This window comes from Echinops telfairi, unplaced genomic scaffold (assembly GCF_000313985.2).
Source record: "Echinops telfairi isolate 266 unplaced genomic scaffold, ASM31398v2 ScPeMD7_2;HRSCAF=8, whole genome shotgun sequence".
Classification (NCBI taxonomy): domain Eukaryota; kingdom Metazoa; phylum Chordata; class Mammalia; order Afrosoricida; family Tenrecidae; genus Echinops; species Echinops telfairi.
Genome location: NW_022103898.1, coordinates 15080887 through 15094609, shown reverse-complemented (window position 1 = coordinate 15094609; position 13723 = coordinate 15080887). Strand labels below are relative to the sequence as shown.

At 56.4% G+C, this 13723-nt stretch overlaps 1 protein-coding gene and 1 pseudogene across 1 annotated transcript in view; one reads left to right on the top strand and one right to left on the bottom strand.

Annotated features, from left to right (window-relative positions):
- RASD2 (RASD family member 2) overlaps nucleotides 1–3429 on the top strand; it is a 5865-nt gene extending 2436 nt beyond the window's left edge. The window contains exon 2 of the mRNA XM_004700316.4: nucleotides 2014–3429. Coding sequence (XP_004700373.1) covers nucleotides 2014–2543 — 530 coding nt within the window. The 3' untranslated portion in view covers nucleotides 2544–3429. The remainder of the gene's footprint in view (nucleotides 1–2013) is intronic.
- Nucleotides 3430–12310: 8881 nt separating this feature from the next.
- Nucleotides 12311–13450, bottom strand: LOC101660528 (annotated as a pseudogene).
- Between the last annotated feature and the right edge of the window lie 273 nt (nucleotides 13451–13723).

The window sequence follows — 13723 nt, the reverse complement described above, 5'->3', positions numbered from 1 at the left end:
GTTTCCCGCCCACAGTGGGTGTGACATGAGTGGCTGCTCTTTGTGTGTGTGTTGGGGGGTGGGCACGCGCACCCCCTGAGATAGGTACAGCGAATGGCAGAGGGAGGGGGAAAGCAGGTGCAGAGAGGGACCACGCACACATCTTCAGAATTAAGTTGGTCATTACAAATAACCCACGTTCCCCTTTTAAGCCTTACAGATATGGCTCGAGCCCCACTGGCCGAGGCCTCAGAGCCCCAGAGGTGGCCGGCCCCTCTGTTAGTTCCACAGATGGCCCGTGCCCACCGTGGCGTTCTTCCCCACGTCCTGTCGGTCTGTCTGCCATAGGTACACCTCCCATGCTGAGCACCTGGCTCTGCCTCTGGCTGTCCTCACGCATCTACCCATGCCTCCCCTCCCAACCTGGTGCTCATGTGTGCGCGGGCAATTCTGAAAGCCATTAATTCTGCTGCCAGCTCTCCGCCCAGCTGCCAGCCAGAGCCGGGGCCGGTCTTGCATTTGAATTATGTCGAGGGGGCTGAGTCCTCCGGGGCCCGGGATTAGCCTGACGGGACAGGCCTTGGCAGCCGCAGCGGAACGGTTGCCAGGCTGATGTTGCCTGGCAGACACCTCTCAAAACAGCCCGTGCTGTAATTCATGCCACTCCGTCCCGCCCATTCACCCAGCACGGCTGCACGCCCACCATGTGCTGGGCCCCGGGATGGGGGGCTGAGTCTGCCCCTGCTTCTGGACACTGCTCGGAATGGGGATCCGAGCGTGGCATGTGTTGATATGGGGACACAGGGCAGCCCCTGGGGGCCCAGAGGAGGGAGGCAGCCCATTTTGTGAGATGTTGGAATTGCTTGGTTCCGCGCCCTCCCCCCCAACCCCCGAGAGCTTGCGCCTGTGGTTGACTGCCTTCCCCTGAGCCTTGGTTTTCCTCATCCGACGAATGGGCCTTCGAGGAGCAAGTTGTGAGCATTGCAATAGGATCTAGCCCTGAGCCCTCTGTTCTTGTGTCCACACCCCCAGCCCCACTGTTGCCACCTCCGTACCGGACCTTCCTTTAGATTTTAACCCCTTGCTTGGGCAACCGAGTGAGCTGACAGTAGCAGGAACGTAGACCTGGGAGGTAGACTCATCCCATAGTCTATTCGAGAAGCCTCAGGCACGGGCTAGGGGAGGGTAGAATCCAGTCCAAACCGTGACCTCACTGCATTGGACACCTTGCTGGCCCTTCACAGCCTCAGTTTGTTCATCTGTCGCATGGAGGCAGTCATGCCAATCGCCCAGAGGTTTGGGTGCAGTCAGTGGGGACAGCAGGTACGATACCCAAGATCCAGCACTGACCTTGACCTTCATCGCTGGCAATACCCGAGCAGGTGCTACCTGCTGTTCCCAGATCCTCTCCAGTCCATGTCTTGTGTAACTCCCACATCACCCCACCAGCCAGCTGTCACCTAGAGCCCCATGGGGACACGGAGGTCGAGGGAAGTTGCCCTGAGACCCCACGATGTGTGCGCACAGTCCCAGACCTGGGAGACATGCACGAAAGAAGACACCCCCCCTACCCCCGATTTGCATGGAAATGACAGGGACTATTCTCGCAGGGCCTTGGGCGTGTGGGGGTTACATGCTGGGCTGCAAACCCCAAGGTCAGTGGGTCAAACCCACCAGCTCTCTAGGAGAGAGGTGAGTTGTTTCTCAGCTCCCGGAGAGATGGGCAGCCTCAGAAACCCTCTGTGTCCTCTGGGGTCACAGCCGACTCTAGGGGGACGTGAGCAGGGCTTCTTCTAACGCAGCCCGGCCAGCCCAGAAATCCCTCTCCGGTCTCCAGCCTAGCAGAGGCAGGTGTGGAACGAGCCCTGCTGCAGCCAGGCTCTTCCACAAACCAGCGGGTTCGCCCCTCTAAGCCTCAGTCCCCTGCTCTGGAAAATGGAGAGCCCCATAGCAATGGGGCAGGGCAGGGCAGCGAGGTCAGGAGAGGCCTGTGACTCACCTCCTCTGGGTTCGTGTCCCCCCTCCCACCCGCAGGCGACGTCTTCATCCTGGTCTTCAGCCTGGATAGCCGGGAGTCCTTCGACGAGGTCAAGCGTCTCCAGAAGCAGATCCTGGAGGTCAAGTCGTGCCTGAAGAACAAGACCAAGGAGGTGGCCGAGCTGCCCATGGTCATCTGCGGCAACAAGAACGACCACGGCGAGCTGTGCCGCCAGGTGCCCAGCACCGAGGCCGAGCTGCTGGTGTCCGGCGACGAGAACTGCGCCTACTTCGAGGTGTCGGCCAAGAAGAACACCAACGTGGACGAGATGTTCTACGTACTCTTCAGCATGGCCAAGCTGCCCCACGAGATGAGCCCCGCCCTGCATCGCAAGATCTCTGTGCAGCACGGCGACGCCTTCCACCCCCGGCCCTTCTGCATGCGCCGCGTCAAGGAGATGGATGCCTACGGCATGGTCTCTCCCTTCGCCCGCCGGCCCAGCGTCAACAGCGACCTCAAGTACATCAAGGCCAAGGTCCTGCGGGAGGGCCAGGCCCGGGAGCGGGACAAGTGCACCATCCAGTAGTGGGCGTGGGGACGCTGGGACGGGCGGCTCGGGCACTGCCTTAGTTAGACCCAGACGCCTGCCACCTGCCGCTGTGTCCGAGGACCTTGAGCATGGGCCGGAGGGGGCCAGGGCCACCCACTGTATGTGCTCCGGCCTCCTCGCCCCTTCCGGGAGCCCTGGCTCCCGTGGCTTCCCTGCTGCTCCCACTCCCGGCGGATCTTGGAGCAGGACGCCAGGCTGGCAGACGGTGGAGCCTGGGCTGGCTGGTGTGTTCCTGTTCTTGAGCCAGCATCAAGCCTCACGGCAGAGGGGCCAGGACTCCTGCGTCCAGCAGGGCCTCCGGCATAGGCCACGGGATAGAGGTCTCCTGGAGGGTGGGGCCCGGCTAGGAGAGACCCCTTTGCCCGAGGCCCCTGTCCTGAAATGCCCATCCTCTGGCTGGCTGTTCCCGCTGCCCCCAGGATCACCCCTTGCCCACCCTGACGTCGAGCCAGCGGTCTCTGTGTTTGGAGTGGAGATGGCCACCTTCCATCCATCTCCTGGTCCACGTCCATCTCCAAGCCCATGCCTACCGCCGGGGCGCATGTGTGTCCCGGGCCACCCTCCTGTTTCAGACATGTCTGTGTCCCAGGTCACAGCTGTGTCCCAGACCACACACCCTGCCCCTGGAAGCCCCACCCCCACCCTCTGATGATTGTGTTTCTTTGCTGCAGCTGTCCTGGTGTGTCAGGCAGAATGGAAATCATTGTACTGTAAAAACCCTGTCACCCTGCCCCCCACCAGGCCCCTCTGCTTCTCCTGGGGACACCTTCCTCCCTCCTCCCAGAGAGGGCCCCGGTCCTGTCTGCAGCTGGACACAGCAGCCCTGAGCTGAGCATCCTGGTTTACAGAGCCTTCAGGCAAGCACAGGTCCTGGGGACCATTTAGCCCAGGAGGAAGCTGAGGCTGGGGATGGGGAGTGAGTGATGTGCCCCAGGGCCCTCCTCTGCGGCCCAGCCCTTGCCCTTGGCCCATCCCCCACCCCCAGCCTCTCCCTTTGTGCCGCCCCCCACTGACTTCTGCACACACCACTGTCTGCAGGATGAGGGGGCAGCTAGGTTCAGGTACTGAGCCCGGGAAGAGTCTAGCACAGATGCTGCGGGTGGACTGCCTTTAGTCTAGGTTTGCAGAGGCCCCGGCTGGGTGGGGCTTGACCTTGACCCCAAAGGCCCTCACCCTCCACTGGTGACAGACACATTTTGTATTTCACTCTCGAGACATCTCGGTATTCCAGGCCACCTTGGAAAGGCCCAGAGAGGGTAAGTCACGCTCCCTAGTTCACGAAGCATGTCCAAGTGGAGGAGTTTGGCCAGGGTGTGCGTTCTGGCCACCCCAGGGCATGCCTCTCCCGGGCATCCTCAGCCCCTGGGGTCATCAGGTTCAGGCTTCTCTCCAGCCCCCTCCCTGGCTGGGCCTGTGAGGGCTCCTGTAGATAGCATGTGGCTTGTGTCATGTCTTTATGTGCACACTCAAAGTGAACATGCAGACACATGCCCCAGCTCTGGACCCCCCACCCCAGTGCTAAACTCGCCTCCACGCCTGCCACCCTGCTTCTGCCCCACCCCCAGCCTAACCAGCCTAACCCTCCCCCCCAACCAGTCCAGGTTCCTTGGGGTGTGGCCTGGTCCTGCCCAACCCAGCCCCTCCGTGTATACTCGCAATTAAAATGGGTTTATTTCTAAGCTGTGTGCACGACTTCGTCTGCCGTCTGTATGTCCACCAGCGGGCCGGCTACCTCCCGCCCAAGGCTGACCTTCCTGCTCCATCTTGCCCCTCCCAACACCCTCGCCCTGCCCTGTCACTGCAGGGTACACTGCGTGTCTCAGCATGTGTGTGCAGGTAGGTGAGGGAAGGCCCTCGGGGGTGTTGGGGCCGGGGCTGGGTCCCAAGTGGCCTGTGCTGACCAGATCACATCACATCACAGGAAGGGCTGCATGGTGGTCAGTCTGCTGGGGCGCCCCATGCCCACATTCCACACAATTCCTGGAGATGTGGTTGGATGTCTCCAGCACCAGGCAGAAAGTAGCCAGAGATGCTAGTAAGCAGTCCCCAATGCTCAGGATGGGCCCACAGCTCAGGGACACCAAGTGCCACTAGTAAGCAGCTTCAGACAGTCGAGCCTGGAGGCCAGGGCATGGCCTGAGCTGTGTGTGCTTGATATATGCACGGCTTTCTAGAGGGTTCTCAGTAGATACTGGGCAACCCTCATGTGCCCTCCTGTGCCGAGAGCCAGGTGATAGGATTGGGCAGGGATGGGGGGGAGGTCCGGGGGGTAGAAGCAAAGGGTGCTGCCCCCAAACCGCATCAGACATTCAGTGAGCCGGGCGGCAGGATTGGACGAGGGGCATGAGATGCTGTCCGCAAACAGAATGGGCTGAGCCGACTGCCCCCCACCCCCACCCCCACCTGGGGCAGAGGGAAGAGATGGATGCTAGCCCAGCACCTATTGTATGGTCACCTCACATCTTGGGCCACCCTCCCCCCAGCTCCCCAAGGTGGCTGTGGTCGGCCCGCCCACCTTGGGTGAGTCAGGCTGGCACGAGCTGGCATGGCTGCTTCTCAGTTGTGCTACCCATGTGGGGGAGGAGGAGGGTTTTGCATTTGAGAGGCGGGGATCAGATGCTGCTGGCCATGATTCTGTGCTGGCGAGAAAGAGCATGCAGCAGGGGAGCTGGGGCTGGGGGGCTGGGGGTTCTGACTCCTGGGAGCCCGGCAGCCCTCCACCCTGTTCAATATCTGGCCGCCAGGGGCCTTTATGGACCGCAAGGCAGCCTGGGGCTTCCTGGGCCGTTAGTTAGTGTGGACTCGGAGGTCAGCATTCCCCGGCAACACCCCAGGAAGAACTCACACAAGGCCCCCCAACCCCACTCTCTCCCTCCACATGGGACTCTGTGCCCCCCGACCCCTCATCTGTAAATGGGTGGTGAAAACTGTTTTGTGCCTGACGACTGACCCACTCACCCAGAGGTGCCTACGAATAAAGGCCTGGCAAGCTACTGCTTCGAATCGGATGGTGGTGGGCATGGCAGGCAGCTGGGCCAGACAACACCAACAGCCCATCAGCCTGACTCCACCCGCAGGAATTAATATTCCTGTTACACAACCCCTGAGTGTCAAGCGTTACTAAGCAGAACACGCGTGCTCAGGCCCCGGCCCTCCCTCCCGCTGCCGCATCCCACTCCCCAGGCACCATCTCTCCTTTGCCTGGGTCGGAGGGAGGGCCAGACGAGGCTGTTGGGAAATTCCCCTTCAGGGTGGGACCACACTGGGATGAACCCAGGAGAGCCAGCACTGGGCCCGCTCCGGGGAAGGGAGCCTTGGGAATCGGCTTTCAGAGAATTCTTCAGAACAGAACTCTCAGTGCTTGTTCTGTTCCGCCTCCCTGAACCTGTCACTGAAAAGCAAAACGTGAGTCTGCGTCATGGCTTGGTGGGGGCCGGTAGGAGGCCTGCCAGGGCCTCTGCAGCAAAGGCTGCTGGGACCAGGGGGAGGGGAATGACAACCAGGGCTTTGAAATGCTCGGAGCCCCCAAAAGGGTCATTCCAGGTTGACTCCTTGCTGAGACTTTGCCCCACCTGCAGTGATCTGGAATCCGGATCTACGCTTGAACCAGATTCCCCAGAGGATTCTTCTACTGAAATGGAGGGGCGTTTTCGGGTTCAGTGTATCTGGGGTGGGAGTGCAAATTTTTATCAGGGGGTCTAATGAACCGAAATGAGCTGGTTTGAAGCCCTGGCAGGAGCTGTGAAGGCCAAGATCTTGCTCAGCAAGCGCAATGCCGGTCTCGCACCTGCATCCTCCTATGGGTCCTTGGTAAGCAAGGGTGAGGGAGGCCTTTCCCAGGTGAGGATGCTGAGACTCAGATGGGCAGTCACCTGTGCGGCTCCAGAGGGGAAGTCGGGCTAAAATCCACGCCCGTTTATGCTGCAGGACCCTCACATCCGGGCTGGCAGAGGGGCTGTTTTCTGCAGGGACCGCCCGGTGGGCCAGAGTGCAATGTGTGAGCATGGTCGGTTCAGACTCACAGCGACCCCACAGGTGTCAGAGCAGCCCTGTGCTCCACCGGCTTTCATTGGCTCCTTTCACAGAAGTTTAACACCATGCCTGTCTTCTGAGATGCCTCTGGGTGGACTTGAACCTGTGGCCTTTTGATTAACACCTGGGTGCATTCGTTCACCATTTACACTGCATGAGAACCCCCAAAGCAAAACAAAGCAAAAAACTAAAACTCCACTGCCACAGAGCTGTTCCCAACGCCTAGAGCCCCCGCAGGACATGGTAGAACTGCCCCTGTAGGTTCCCAAGACTGTAGGTACCTCTCTACAGAAAGCCTCATCTTTCTCCCGAGGAGGGGCTGTTGGTGTCAAACTGCTGACCTTGCAGTCAGCAGCCCAACTTGTAACCACTATGCCACTCGGACTCCTTTAAGAGAGCCCAGGCTGGCATATTTCATCGTGAGTGTAATGCCCTTAAAAGAAGACGAAGCAGCTGTCACGAGAGAAGAACTAGACTTACTTCTTCTCATGGGGACGTCTGAGAGGAGAGGGCTAGACGCAGCTCCACCTGGTCATTCAGGCACCCAGGTCTCTGCCAGCTTCAGGGCGCTCCATCTTTAGAGCTAGTCCTCATCTGCAAGGTGGTACCCTCGCCGCCAGCACATTCGGGCTCTGCTGGATGGACGTATAGGAGACAAGAAGGAGGAGGATGAACACCCGCCATCCAGAGGGCCCGGGACCACATCACTCCTGCTCAGGTTCCACGAATGAGAACCTGGCCTGCATCTGTCATTGACAAGAAGAAGGGCTAGGAAGTGTCCCTTGCTCATAGGTCCCCGGCCCAGTGACAGCTCCTCTCTGTAGAAAAAATGGGTCCCAAGCTTCCTGGCTTCCGAGGACCACGTGCAACCTGGCCGTCACGCAAACACAGCTCAATAGACATCATCCAAAAGCAAATCTAGCCTCTGGCTGCTCTAAGTAGACCCCCAAGGGTCCGGATTTCCGCTGCTTCTGGATGAAAACTTAGAACGTTCTGCGATTTTGTTTGCTTGCTTTAAAACCACTCTCAGAACCTTGGAACCGCAGCACGAGAGGGCTTCAGAATGTTCCTGGAAACCCCCCATCATCTTTTCATCCGTTTTTCCACAAACTCCTTAAAGCCTCCTCATAGACACTCCAAGAAGCCCTGGTGGCAGGCAGGGTACCTGTTGGGCTGCTAACTGGAAGGCCGGCAGTTCGAAACTGTCAGCCGCTCCTTGGGAGAAGCGTGAAGCTTTCTGCTCCCGTAGATAGAGCCTCCGGAGCCCACGGGCGCAGTTCTGTGCTGTCCCGGGGTCCCTATGAGCGGGGATTGGTTGGACGCCAATGAGCTTGGTGGGTTTCGTTTATGAGGTTTTGCCCACGCGCTGATAGGCCGTGCACTCTCTGTTCAGAGCTGCTGCCTCCTTCCTCCAGATGCGGTCTTCCTCCAGAGGGGTGTCCCCTTCCCGCTCCCCCCACTAGCCACACACAGGGGGATTGGGCTTTTGTGATTTCTTGAGGTTTCCTTTGGCTCCGGGCCGGACATCCATCACCAGGCCTTTCCTCTGAGGCACCTTCTCCTGGAAGCTCCACTGCACCGTTCAGCAGCACAGCAGTGCAGGCTTTCCACCTGCAGACCAGAGGTGGGTGCCCTGGAGGTGCACAGGTCGCCGAACGGAAGGCAAGGATTCTACAGAGGAGCCACCAGCAGCCTCTAGACCAGCGGTTCTCAACCAGTGGGTCGCGACCCCTATTGGGGGTCGAATGACCCTTTCACAGGAGTGGCCTAAGACCATTGGAAAACACATAGATATTTCACAATATATAATTACATATTGTTTTGTGATTACTCACTATGCTTTAATGATGTTTAATGATGTTCAATTTGTCACAATGAAAATACATCCTGCATATCAGATATTTACATGACGATTCATAACAATAGCAAAATGACAGTTATTAAGTAACAACGAAAATAGTTTTATGGTTGGGGGTCACCACCACCTGAGAAACTGTATGAAAGGGTACAAGAGTAATCAAACATTGAGAAAACATCCCAGCCCAGTCCAGATCAAGTCCATAAATTCGATATTAGCCCCTATGTTCGTTATCAATCTAAAAAGTCCTCTTCAGACTCATGAAAAACATGCAATGATGCCAATCCAGGAAGATTACAGGCCAGTGGGTGGGAAGACTTGTGGGTCCAGTGGCGTTGTAAGCTTCTCAGCGCTGGCAGGGATCTCCACATGGCTCCTTCAGCTCCAGGGCTCTAGCGTAGCTCCATGTGTCTTGTCCGCAGGAATGTCTCCCAGGGAGTGAGCATGTGTCCTGCCTCCAGCAAGCTGTTTATCTCCTTTGTGCCTCCAAATGAGGTCATCAAGCTGTGACCTAATTGACAGACTCAACTCCACCTCTTGACTCATAAATCTCAGATTGACAACAGATCATATAACTACCACACTGTCTCCCTGGACAGGGCCAGAGGCACCCTGCACGAGCTGTCTTCCCCTGTGGCTGTCCCAAGTCTGGGCCACATGAAGCTCACTTCTAAGAGTACATAAGTGGACCCCAGCTTAACTGGATCCTTCAGCATGCGTCAGGGATGACACTCCAGCCTCTAATCCCTGTGTAGCTCTGGTGTCTTAGTGATTATGTGTCAGGCTGTGATCCGCAAGATGGGCAATTTGAAACCACCAGCCTCTCAGAGAGAGAAAGAGGAGCCTTTCTACTCCTGTAAAGAGTTACAGTCTCGGAAACTCACAGGGGCAGTTCTACCCTGCCCTATGGATTCACTATGAGTTGGCATCAACTCAATGGTAGTGAGTTTGTTTGTTGAGATTCCCTATAGGCCCTATAAGAAGCCCTGGTGGTATAGTGGTTATACATTGGGCTGCTAACCGCAAGGTCAGCAGTTCAAAACTACCGGCCACTCACTCCGAGGGACAAAGATGGGGTTTTCGACTCCTAAAGAATGAGAGCCTTGGAAACTCACAGGGGCAGTTCTATCCTGTTGGGTCTCTATGAATGGGCATAGATTCAACAGCAGTGAGTTTGGCTTTTTTTTTTTAACTCCTGTCTTTGGGGATATAATCCTATTTGGAAACAGGATACCCTTTGTTAAGTGACTGGGCTCTATCAGGGCAGCCGTAGCCTGCGCCTTGTCACTTGCTATAAGGCATGGCATCGACTCAGAGGCAAAAAGGGCACAAACAGGGGGAAATGGAGGCCACGCGAGGATCTGCCAGGAACATCACGGCCATGGGGGCAGGAGGAGGTCACGACCTTCTCCACAGTCTTCCCTCAGACCCTGAACTCAGACTCCTCACCTCCTCACCTGCGAGCCCCACCTGCCCCTCAGGCTGTCCTTCTGTGGCAGCATGTGACACTGGAAGCTCTGCCACCACTATTTCAAATGCCACAGGGTCAATCCCGTTTCCGAGGAGCTTACAGGCTGAGAGCAGCCAAGGAAGGAGGAGGAGGCTGGCTACTTCAGAGGGATCAGCCACTGGAAACCTCATTGGTCAGTGCCCGGTTGATTAAATCAATTGATAGCTGCCCCAAGTGGAACAGGGAAAGAGAAGAGCTGTTTATGAGGAAGTCAGGTTACCGGACCACCCAACAAAGGCTCTTTGGTGGGCCCTCAACGCATCTCAGTTCACAGACTACTTAGACTGTTTTGCGGGGGTAACAATATCGGTTGCATATCACACACCAAGTCAGAAAATCCAGCTCACTGTGAATGAGCTGATTCTGACTCGTAGTGACCCTATAGGACCGGGTAGAACTGCCCCTGTGGATTTCTGAGACTGTCACACTTGATGTAATAGAAAGCCTCATCTTTCTCCTGCCGAGCGGCTGGTGGTTTCGAACTGCTGAGCTCCAAATTCAATGGGTAACCTACTACGCCACTAGAGCTCCATATTCCATGCAGGCGGGTTATCATTCTGATGGTATGTGACAGATGAGACCCACATAGAACTCTAAAACCCATCATCCAGCCATCCGCTTTCTGAATGACCACCTCTAATCAGAGCTTATACAACAACCAGGAAAACTGGAGGGGCCAAACCAACCTTAAGCAGAGCTTAGCATCCCAAACCCTTGATCGTTAGCTCATGGAAAGAGGTAAATCTTACTGTTGGGCAGAAATGGGAGTTGGCAGGGCAGGCGAGTGGAAGGATCCCTGAGGCTGGCGAAAACACTTCAAAGATGCTGCAAGGGACCGCCCCCCTCCCCTTCAGTGGCCTTCCCAGTCCAGATACAGGAGGCTAGCCTTGGCAGATAATATTGAACATTGTTGCTTGGCCCCGGATTTGCAGACAGCAAAGTCACAATGGAAAATTCCCCAGCTACTCCCTCCCCCAGACCCAGGCTATAAAACTCCCCACCTCTCTTCCGGATAGTGCGACTTCTCTGGCCCCAATTAGGGACCCGTGAACCTCGCCTAGGAGCTCTGAAATAAACCTATGAAACTGTTTTCTGCCTTTGCCTTCTTTCTTTACGTCCTCAAATCTACCTCACACTGACATCTGAGAAGATGAGATACAGGGAACACTAAGCTCTATGGGTTAGACTTACACATGATTGGCTCAAATTCCAGTGGCCCCCGCCACGCCCCCGCTCCCAAAGAGCATGTGTTTTGTCTGATACAATGCCTGGAGAGGAGTCCCTACCAGAGCAGGCATTCCGATCACTAGGGAGGGGGGGGGGGCTCCTGAGCAGTTACCATGGTTACCATCTTACACAGGCAACTGGAGAGTGTTCAACATGGTGATGTCAAGAAGGGCAAGAAGACTTGTTCGGGGGTGTGCTCTGGGCCACGCTGTGGGAAATGGAGGCAAACACAAGACTGGGCCAAATCGGCCTGGTGGGTCCAGGTGGAAGACCGCTTGAGCCACTTAGTGGATGCCAGTACCAGCAAAGGGGCCACCCGGGAGAGGACACGTTGATGGAGTATTTGCAGAATCCCAAGGAGACCACCCCTGGAGCCAAAAAGATCCTCACTGACCTTGAGAAGGCAGAAAAGGCCGCGTTGACAGCTTATCTCAAGAAAGCTATGAACGAAGACTAGCCGGCCGAGGTTTTATTTGTTATGAAATATTAAACATCTTGTGACTTAAGAAACAAGACATGCATCATATTCAAAGTCAAAGGTCCTCAAGAGAGGGGAAGAGCTTGGATGAGATGGATGGACACAGAGGCTGTGTCCCCACTTTGAGGACGGTGAGGGACCGATGGACACAGAGGCTGCCACAGGGCTCCAACGGAAGACCCACTTTGAGGACGGTGAGGGACCGGTGGTGTTCATTCTGACGTGACATACGAGGGGGTACCACAAGAAAACAAAAACAGATTTGTTTTCAAAGCTACGTATTTACATCCTTTTCACAAAACAACCTTATCACCTTCAAAGTACGCTCCATTACATTTAATACATCGGTCAAATCTGCGATTCCATTCTTGGAAACATTGTTCAAACCCATCTGTTTGGATGGCTGACAGCACCTCCTTCCTCTTCTTCTTCACCTCTTCTACATCGTCAAATCACTGTCCTTCTGTGTCCCACTGCATTCTTGGAAACAACGAGAAGTCACACGGTGGCTTCATGAGCAGGTGCATTGTGGTGGTGGCAAAACCAGTCCCTGTCTGCCACAAATCAGGCCTTTTTTTCCCCCCCCAGGCTTGACCCACAAAGCTTTATTTGGGGGATCCACCCAGAGTGTGGCCACCTCACTTCCAGAGCTTCTTGATGGAATGTTCTGCTCGCTGTCCTTCTGCATGACCTTGGCTACTGCCATGTGGAAATCCTCCTGAGTGACGTGGACTTGCGGCTCCCGCCGGGCATACATGCCGGCTTCTGTACACACGCCCATCACTTCAGCCCCCTACGCTCCCGGCATGAGCTCAGCAGTTTTCCTCAGGTTGATGCCCCGGTCAGGTTCATTTTCCGAGAATGGATCTTCAGAAGGTCCAGCCGGGCTTCCTCGTTGGGCGGTGGGAATTCAATTTTCCTGTCGATGCCCCTCGGCCGGAGCAGTGCTGAGTCCAGGATGTCGATCCTCCTGGTGGCCATGAGGACCTTGATGTTCTTGGTGGCCTCAAAGCCATCTGGCTGGTTGAGCAGCTCCAGCACGGTGCGCTGCACTTTGCTGTCCCCGCCTGAGCCCACCTCCAGGTGCGTGCTCTCGGGCCTTCACAAACAGCTCTCTCGCCATCCTTGCCCCTTCCCCAATGAATTTCTGTGCCAATTCAGAGCCAGAGACGCGGACAAAGGTGCAGTCTGTGTGATGTGCCACTGCCCGGGCCAGCAGCGTCTTCCCAGCGCCTGGGGGTCCGTACAGCAGCACTCCCTTGGGCTGTGCAATTCCCAAGGCTTCAGAGAGCTCTGGGTGCTTACCAGGCAGCTCGATCACTTCTTTGATCTCCTGGATCTGCTTGCCCAGCCCGCCAATCCTCTCATAGGTTGAGTCTGGAACCTTCTCCACCATCATCAAGGACACCAGCGGGTCCTCCTTGTTGGGCAGGATCTTGGGCAGTGTAACTGTCATTTCTGAGAGCCACCCGGCAATTGGGTGTCCCGTCATTGATGTTCTTGTCCACATCTACAACAGACTTGCCCTCAGGATGTCCCTTAACCAGCACCTTCTTCTTGTCCATGGCCCAGACCACCTCCCCCACGTAGGAGCCTTGTTCCTGCAACAGCTGTAGCTGCTCCCATGACAGGCGAACTTTTGCATTCGACTCATTCCTCTGCGCCTGTAGCCGCCGGAGATTTTGGCTCTTGGCATTCGCCATCAGCTGAAGCTCTTCAATCTTAGATAAAGAATACCGGCGGAGTCCACTGCCGGCCTTGCCCTCTTCCAGCTCCATGGTCAAGCGCGGCGCGAACTCGAGGTGATCAGCTTGAAGCAGGGTCAGCTGGTCGCCCGGCGCTCTGTCCCCCTTCCACCTGGGACTCACTCGCGGCCAGCTCGCTCGCTCTTGGCTGCCCCCCTCACAGCCCGCCCGATGCCCAGGCCTTTAAAAAAAAAATCATTTTATTGGGGCTTGTACAACTCTTATCACAGTCCGTCCATCCATCCACTGTGTCCAGCACATTAATCAGGCATCTTTTAATCAGGTTCTCTCTTTTCAGAACCTCTA